Source organism: Hemitrygon akajei, chromosome 5, assembly GCF_048418815.1.
Source record: "Hemitrygon akajei chromosome 5, sHemAka1.3, whole genome shotgun sequence".
NCBI lineage: Eukaryota > Metazoa > Chordata > Chondrichthyes > Myliobatiformes > Dasyatidae > Hemitrygon > Hemitrygon akajei.
Window position 1 is genome coordinate 68,865,432 of NC_133128.1, and position 9,033 is coordinate 68,874,464.

General features: G+C 42.1%; 1 protein-coding gene across 1 annotated transcript in view; it reads left to right on the forward strand.

Moving 5' to 3' along the window:
- The window catches only part of scaf4a (SR-related CTD-associated factor 4a), a 79,644-nt gene extending 71,602 nt beyond the window's left edge, over positions 1 to 8,042 (forward strand). The window contains exons 18-19 of the mRNA XM_073045671.1: positions 5,255 to 5,353; positions 6,427 to 8,042. Coding sequence (XP_072901772.1) covers positions 5,255 to 5,353; positions 6,427 to 7,283 — 956 coding nt within the window. The 3' untranslated portion in view covers positions 7,284 to 8,042. The remainder of the gene's footprint in view (positions 1 to 5,254; positions 5,354 to 6,426) is intronic.
- Positions 8,043 to 9,033: the final 991 nt, after the last annotated feature.

Genomic DNA, 9,033 nt, shown 5'->3' on the forward strand with positions numbered 1-9,033 from the left:
CTATATCACTCATATGTTTCTATTCTACTATAACCTTATAACCCAGGGGTGTCAAACTCATTTTAGGTCACGGGCCAGATTGAGCAAAATGCAGCTTCATGCGGGCCGGATCAATCGGACGCGTGCAAACGCAGCTTTCGTTGCCTCTGTTTTTTCAGCCTGCTCTCATGTGTCTCAGTCTCTGCTATAACTACTAAGTGTTTCACTTTACAAATTCCGTTTCGTATGAAGAAGACTGCCGAATAAACACTAAAAACCCTGAAAACCTGGTACCTGAATAAACTCAGCATTAGCCATATCATACGCCATAGCCGCTTCGATTACTGGGGCCAGCTTTAATAGTAATTAGATATTATCTCGCGGGCCAAAGATAATTCCACCACGGGCCGGATTTGGCCCGCGGGCCTTGAGTTTGACATATATGTTATAACCTATTCCAGACATCTACCGATCCCTATGTTTAAAATAAAAAGGCTCTCATGTTGCATTTAAACATACCCCCTCTAACATTAAAAGCATGTCCTCTTGGGTGTGTCATTTCTACCCCGGTAAAAAATTTTGTTTACCCTGCCTATGCCTGTCATTGATTAAAACAATTCCCCTCAGCTTTTGACTCTTAAGGGAGAACAAACCAAGTTTGTCCAGCTTTATAGCTCATATCCTCTAATCCAGGCAGCATTCTGGTAAACTGATTCTGCATCTTCCCCTCAGTCTCCACATCCTTCCAGAACTGCTCGGGATCTTTTCACTGCTGCTTTGACACTATCAATCCCCTACCCCTCCCCCCACACTGATCCCAGCTGTCATCCATACTGGGTCTTTACCATCCCCTCCAACCTTCCCCTCTCTGAGGCAGAACATTCTGTCCTCAGTAAGGGCCTCACTTCTGTCCCCTTGCACCTGTTCCTCAGTAAGTTCTGCGCCCACCATGGCTGAGCTCTTCTTCCGCCACCTCTGTCTTCATGCCAACTTCTTTGGCAAGGATTCTCCACCCCGCACTGATGACCCCTTCTCCCATCTTCAAGCCCCCTCCTTTTCCTAGACACCCCGCTGTGGTCTTCTGCCTGCTCTGAATCTTTTCATCACTAACTGCCGATGGGACATCAACTGTCTCAACTTTGCCACTCGTCTCTCCAATTCCAACCTCACTCCTTCTGAACACACTGCTCTCCACTCTCCACACTAATCCTGACCTCACCATCAAACCCACAGATAAGGGGGGTGCTGTAGTAGTCTGATGGACCGACCTCTACCTTCATGAGACCTGGCAGCAACAGTCAGATAACCCCCTCTTACTTACCCCTCAAATGGGCTCCCACTAAGGAACACTGGGCCATTGTCTCCCACACCATAACTGACCTCATTAACTCTGGGGATCTTCCATCCACTGCCATCAACCTTATAGTTCCCTCACCCCCACGGCTCCGATTTCTAGCTCCTACCCAAGATCCACAAACCTGCTTGTCCAGGTAGACCCATTGATTCTGTTCATTCCTGCCTCACTGAACTTTATCTGCATACCTCAACTCAGTTTTATCCCCCTGGTTCAGTCCCTTCCTACCTACATATGTGACACTTCACACCCTCTTGATCTTTTCAGTGGTTTAAAAGTTCCCTGGCCCTGATAATCTTATTTTCACGAAGAATCTAGTCCTATACCACTTATGTTCTTATGTTATACACCACTTCTGTGCCCCACCAGGAAGGCCTCAAAGCTGCCCTTTCTGGACACCAGACCCAACCAGTTCCCCTTCCACCACCACTCTCTTCCATCTGGTGGAATTTGTCCTCACCCTCAATAATTTCTCCTTCAGTTCCTCCGACATTACAAACAAAAGGTGTAGCCATGGGCACTGGTATGGGTCCCAGCTATGCCTACCTTTTTGTCAACTATGTGCAACAGACAATGTTCCAAGCCTGCACTGCTATCACTCCCCAATGTCATCAGTGCTGCTTCCTGCACCCTTGCAGATCTCGTCAACTTCATCAACTTCGCCTCCAACTTCCACACTGCCCTCAAATTTACCTGCTCCATTTCTGACACTTCCCTCCCCTTTCTAGTTGTCTCTGGAGATAGCCTATCTACTGATGTCTATAGCTACCTGGATTATACTTCTTCCCACCCTATCACTTGTATTAATAAAAACCAACTCCTCTCTGACCCGTCACACCTGCTGTCAGGATGAGGCTTTTCATTCCAGAGCTAAGGAGATGTACTAATCCTTCAAAGAAAGGGGCTTTCCATCCTACACTATCAACACTGCTCTCAACTGCATCTCTTCCATTTCGTGCACATCAGCCCTCACCCTATCCTCCCACCATCCCACCAGAAATATGGTTCCTCTTGTCCTCACCTACCTCCCCACCAGCCTCTGCATCCAGCACATAATTCTCCACTTCCATCTCCCAACGGGATCCCACCACCAAACACGTTTCCTGTCCCCTCACCCTTCTGCTTTCCGCAGGGATTGCTCCCTAAGCGACTTGCTTGTCTATTCGTCCCTTCCCAACGATCTCCCTCCTGGCATTTATCCTTGCAAGTGGAACAAGTGTTACACCTGCTCCTACTACCATTCAGGGCCCAAACAGTCCAGATGAGGCAACACTTCACCTATGAGTCTTTTGGGGTCATCTACTGCATCCTGAGCTCCTGGTGTTGTCTCTTGTATATTGGTGAGTCCCAGCGTAGATTGGGAGACCACTTCAGTAAGCGCCTAGGCTCCATCCACTTCCCATTCCCATTCCAATATATCAATCCATGGCCTCCTCTACTGTCGCAATGAGGCCCCATTCAGTTTGAGGAGCAACACTTTATATTTCCTCTGCGTAGCCTCTAACCTGATGGTATGAACGTTGATTTCTTGAACTTTTGGTAATGACCCCCTACCCCCTTCACTATTCTCCATTCCCATTTCCCTCTCTCACCTTACCTCTTTGCCCACCCATCACCTCCCTCTGGTGCTCCTGCCCCTTTTCTTTTTCCTTGGTTTTTTGTCCTCTCCTTTCAGATTCCCCTTCTCCAGCATTGTATCTTTTTCCCAGCTCTCTTCACATCATCTCTCCCGGTTTCATCTATCACATTGAGTTTCTTGCTCCCCTCCCCCCACCTTCTTACTCTGACTCCTTCTTTTCCCCTCTGGTCCTGATGAAGGGTCTTGGCCAAAACGTCAACTGTACTCTTTACCATAGATGCTGCCTCACCTGCTGAGTTCCTGCAGCATTTCGTGTGTGCGTGTTGTTCCAGTACACCAAGTGTGGTCTGACTAAAGTTTTATATGGTTGCAGCATGACTTGCATATTCTTAATACTCAACACCTCTACCAATAAGGCAAACATGCCATATGCCGCCTTTATCATCTTTTCTACTTGCATAGCCACTTCTGTGCACCCGAACCTCAAGATCTCTGTACCTCACTGCTATTAAGGGGTCAATCATTAACTGTATACTTCCTCTTTCATTGACATTCCTATATGCAACATCTCAAATTGCCTGAACTAAACTCCATCTCCACTTCTCTGCCCAAATCTATAACTGATCTATATCTCACAACTCCTACAGGCTTGCTGTCATCTGCAAATTTGCTCATCCATCCATCTACATTTTCATCCAAATCATTGATAAATATCAGAAGCAGCAAAGTTCCCAGCACTGATCCTTGAACACCATTGGTCATGGACCTCCACCTTTAAATTCAACCTTCCACCACTAATCTGTCTTCTGTGGACAAGCCAGTTTGAATCCAAACTTGAAGTTCACCTGGATCCCGTGTATCTTTATCTTCTGAATCAACCTACCATGAGGAAACATCATATATCTTACTAAAGTCTTTGTAGATAACATCCACTTCCTTCTCTCTTTAAGCACCTTCATCACCTCCTCAAAGCACTAGATCAGGTTGTAAGGCATGACCTGTTCTGCACAATTCCATGCTAACTTTCCCTAAGGAAGCTGTTTTTCCAAATGCGCATTAATTGTATCAGAGGAAGAGGACAGTAGACCATGGAATAAAGTGAAGAAAGTGGGGAACAAGAGGGAGGTCATGACAGTGGGGGAGAAGAGAAAGGATGAGAGGGCCACCAAAATGGGCAGTGTGGGGGGAGGGGAAATTGGGGTTGAAAAAGAGTGGAGTGGTTACTGGAAGGTAGAGAAATCAATGCTATAAGATGGAAATATAAGGTGTTCCTCCCACCGGAGTTTGGTCTCATCATCCCACTCGTAGTCTAGCATAAGCACATATGCCAGAATATGAGTGGGAAGTTTGAGTGAAATGGGTGGCCCCTGGGAGATCTTGGCTGTTGCAACAGACAGAGGTAGAGCGCTTAGCAAAGTGGTCCTTCAGTCTGACTTGGGTCTCGCCATTGTAAAAAGAGTTGCACTAATTAATAAACATACAGGTGAAGCACTTGTCCCAATCATAGGGATAGATTTAGAGGTATATCTGTGGGGAGATGAGTGGACAAGTGAATCACCTTGAGAACTATCCCTGTGGAAATTAGGTGGTGAGAACAATGTTCTTTGACTTGGTGGTAAGGGGACGTTGCATCGGGCGAGGACAGATTGCTGGAAATAGAGGACATGCAAGTGAATGGCGGAAAAGAAACTCTGTCTTGAGCCAAAAGAGGACATTCCAAATGTTCTGGAATGGAAAGCCTGATCGTGAGATGCTACAGGTGTGTTGGGACTTAGAGAAGGGAATAACATTTTTGTAAGTGACGGGTGGGAAGAGGTGGAGTCAAAATAACTAAGAGTCAGTGTGTTTGTAGAAAAGGTCAGTAGATAATCTGTCTCTGAAGATGGAGAGACAGAGTTTGAGAAAGAGAGGAGAGATGAAATTGATGAACACAGGAAGCAGCACCAGTGCAATCATTGATGTAATGGATAAAGAGTGGGGAGCAATACTGGTGTTGGCTTGGAACATGGAGTATTCTGTGTAGCTGATGAAAAGAGGGGCATTGCTGGGGCTTCACCTTTGCTTTGAAGAAAGTGGGAGGTGCCAAAAGGGAAATTGTTGAAATAGTTCTGCTAGATGAAAGGGAGGTGAGGGGAGGAGGATTTGGTTAAATCTTCAGTAAATGACATCAGCATAAAAGAACTTGCCGTAAATTCTTGTGGCAGTATAGTCAAATTAATCTTGAAATATGATGTATGTGAAATATGTAAAGACAAGAAATGTGAGAACATGTTTTGACTCTACTGTCTTTGTTGAAAGATCCATTTTAATTTTAATTTATTTCGATATTTCTGATTTTTCAGGTTACCTCCCACCTGGACCTATGCCTCCACTGAGTGCTGCAATGCCCATTGGGAATACAGGAACGAACATTCCAACATGCGAGTCATCCCAGCTTCCTGGTTAGACATTTTCCATTACTTTATCCTTCAGTGAATTTCCCTAAACCATGAGTCCAATTTTTAAAGTTTGTTGCTATTCATAAGTTTTTTTAAATTTTTCAAACAAAATGGCACTTTTCAGACTCCGTTAACTTTTAAATGCCTTTTATTATTGATAGCATGTTATTAATCATTGACTGTTCATCCACAAATAGCCTTAAATGAGTAGGTTGTCATTCGGCAAGGTTTCATTAATCAAAAAGTACCTCAACTATGGTCTTTACGTTTGCAAATCCATTGTTGTTCGCAGTAAAGGCATAAAAGTTGTATCTGTTTTATATTTATTCCTTGAAATCCAATATCACTTCATTACCTTGATTGCACACTTACAGAATACAACTGACTAGATAATGTACTCAGGCAGTGTTTTATTTGATTAAAATATTCATTTTGAATATTTATATAATTAAATGCATAAAATATTCCATTTAATTATTGGACTTTTTTTTAAAACTGCAAATTGCTTAATTTGAACATAAGTGCTTAAGTGGCAAGAAAAGTTGACTTTTTTTTCTTCCAGCTAGCAGTAGAACAGTGGCTGAAAAGTAATAAAGACGCTAACTGGTTGCACAACATTTTAGCACACTTTCATGTAACTAATTCATATGGGCAGATTGAATGGATAAGCACTAATCATCTGTCTTGAACTTGGTAGCCTTCATTCATTGTCAGCTGTAGAATTCTGTTGGTTTCCCAGCTAGTGCAACCTGGAAACAAATGAGAGAAAATCTGCAGATGCTGGAAGTTCGAGCAACACACACAAAATGCTGGAGGAACTGAGCAGGCCAGGCAGCATCTATGGAAAAATGTACAATGGACGTTTTGGGCTGAAACATTAACTGTACGTTTTTCCATGGATGTTGCCTGGCCTGCTGAGTTCCTCGAGTGCTTCGTATGTGTTGCTCAGATTTCCAGCATCTGCAGATTTTCTCTTGGTAGTTAATTTGAGAGTTTTGATTTCTATTACAATTTCCATGATGATAAGAGTCTGTGAATAATTTTACCTAATGTACTTTAATGTATTTGTGTTTCAGGAAATCAGAGTGGAACAACTCATGCTCCCATGATGAATGTGCAGCCCCCAACTCCTGGTCTTTTGGGTGCACGGCCTGGATTAATACCCTTACAGAGACCACCTGGAGTTCCCCCTCCTCATTTACAGAGGTTTCCTGTTGCTCCACCACGTCCCCTGCTGCCACACTTACTACACAGAGGTCCACCACCTCCAGGACCGGGAGGATTTGGAGTACCTCCACCTCATGCCATGCGGGGTCCCTTTCCACCCCAGAATGTTTTTCCTCGTCCTGGAGTGTCTGAAGATAGAGATGGGCGACAGTTTAGGAATGACAGACATGGATTTCCTCCAGGAAGGGATCGAGAGCAAGAACAACGCTTTGGCAGATCTGAGTTTAGAAATCGTCCTTTTGGTGGAAATCGAAATGAAAATGAGAACCGTGATCGCTATGGAAATCGACATGAGGAAAGAGATGATCGGCATTGTGGTGCACGCGAGAGAAGGGAATGGGGACGAAGAAGCGCTGAACGAGAAAGATATAGAGACTCAGAGGAAAGAAATAGACGGTCAAGTGGACATAGGGATCGTGACTCACGAGACAGGGAATCACGCAGGGAAAGAGATGTGGATCAACGTGGAAAGGAAAAACCTGAAGAAATGGATGAGGGCAGTGAAAAGCATCACAATTCTAATGGAGACACACAAGGAGAAATAATGAAACAATTGGATGTGATCCCAGTTCCTAATTCTGCTCAAGGAGAATGTAATTCATCAAATGTGGAATTGAAAGCTTCAGGGATGGTGGAATTAGCGCCTACCTCATCTACTGATCAACCTGATATGAAAGATTCAGGCGCAATAGCTGAGGCTCAGTGATAGAGAAACTAATTGTTATAAAGCACAGAATGTGGTGATGATTGATGTATTCACCACAGGATTGTGCCATGAAGCTTTAGAGTTGTATAAAGAATGATGTATAAATATTTGCTTCTGCTGTCCCACCGTCCTGTCTAGTTTTAAAGTTTCAAGCAAATTATTTGCTTTCCCCAGTATTCAGAATGACCACACAATTTACTCTGCAGTCTGAACACCTGATGACCAGAAAACAGATCAAATTTTTGCTATGTTTTTAAAATTTTGACGTAAGGTAGAAGTGCTTTCTATTCTTTTTAATTTAAAAAAAAAGATAACAGTGAAACCTCCTCCAAAAATTGAGCTTAGGATTTGTTTTTAATAAACTCTATTTTCTTAACAAACTTTAGAGCGTGTGATATTCTTCCTCAGATTTGTGAAGAAAAGAATGTCATGGGATGGAAGAATAAGATTGTGAAACACCCTAAAGTTTGATGTTTTCTATATTGGAAGCAAGTCTAAATTAGACTCTCATTAGTATGTGTTCTTAAAAAAAATAATCAGAAATTGCTTTTGAACAACCAACTGCAACCCAAGACAGATTGCTTTGCGAAGTGTATTATAAAATATTAATGTATTTCACTGGTGATGTATAGAAAAAAATTATAAATTTGCCCACTCAAGATAAGGAAACGAATAGCCTGAACAGTACTTTGTTTTAGAACGTTTCTTGGAGTTTATTTGTTCGTTGCCCTTAAATACAGACTGTTTCTTAAAAGTAAACAGTTTTCCTGTTTTCTTCTCTTTTGAATGTTAACATAATTGCAAAAAAAATATGTTTACCATTTTAAAAATAGACATCAACATTGCAGCTAGGTTATGAATGTGTAGATTTAATATATAGCTGAGTATTGATTTAATCATAATTTAGCATAAATTATTCATTCATTTCTCATAAATATGAATCTCTTTTTTTAAAAAAATTGTAATTGGATGGGCGGCCCCTGTATTTATGGCAGAGCGCTGCATTCATAGAGGACAGTCCTGGCAGATTCCACAATTCAAAATGGTGTCATCCGCACATATGTCAAGAAACACAACTTTGAAAGAAGAATGTTTTTATTTTTCATGTAGATTCCATAAGAGTGAATTATTCTGCCTCGAGGTTTTGGTAGTAATTGGTGAACAGGTATGATGTGGGGGCTGTCTGTATCTGGTTCTGAGATATTTCTCAAAGTAGGGGTTTTGAATTGTTGATACATAACTCGTATTGCAACTTGAATCTTAATTTTTCCACCAAAGAGATACTTACTTCAGATGCCTCTTATTCCAACAATTCACCTTTTAGTTGGAGGGTTTCCTTTCTACTCAAAAATAAGTCAGAATAAAATGCCTCTAGTAATGCTTCCTCTGCAAGAATAGTTGTATTTGTTTTGGACTCTGATTAAGTTTCAGTCTCTTGTTTCTTCATTCATTAATTTTGTCATCCAGTGAAAAGTCATGTTGATTTTGGGCCTTTTATGAGTTGTTAGAACATTTTTTCTCCCCATCTGTAGGATCCGATTGTAAAAGGTCATCAAAGCTCATTTTCTCTCGTGATTGTTGGTAAGTTTCTTCACAAAGTGATGTATGAGTGTTGTTAACATTAAGGACTAAACTTGGAGAATTACAGCAAGCATCAAGCAGTCCCAAATAAATTACAGCATGTGTACAAAGTAAAGCTTCCTTCATTTCTCCATCATTAATGAATATTTCTGCAGTTAGCAAAGGATGC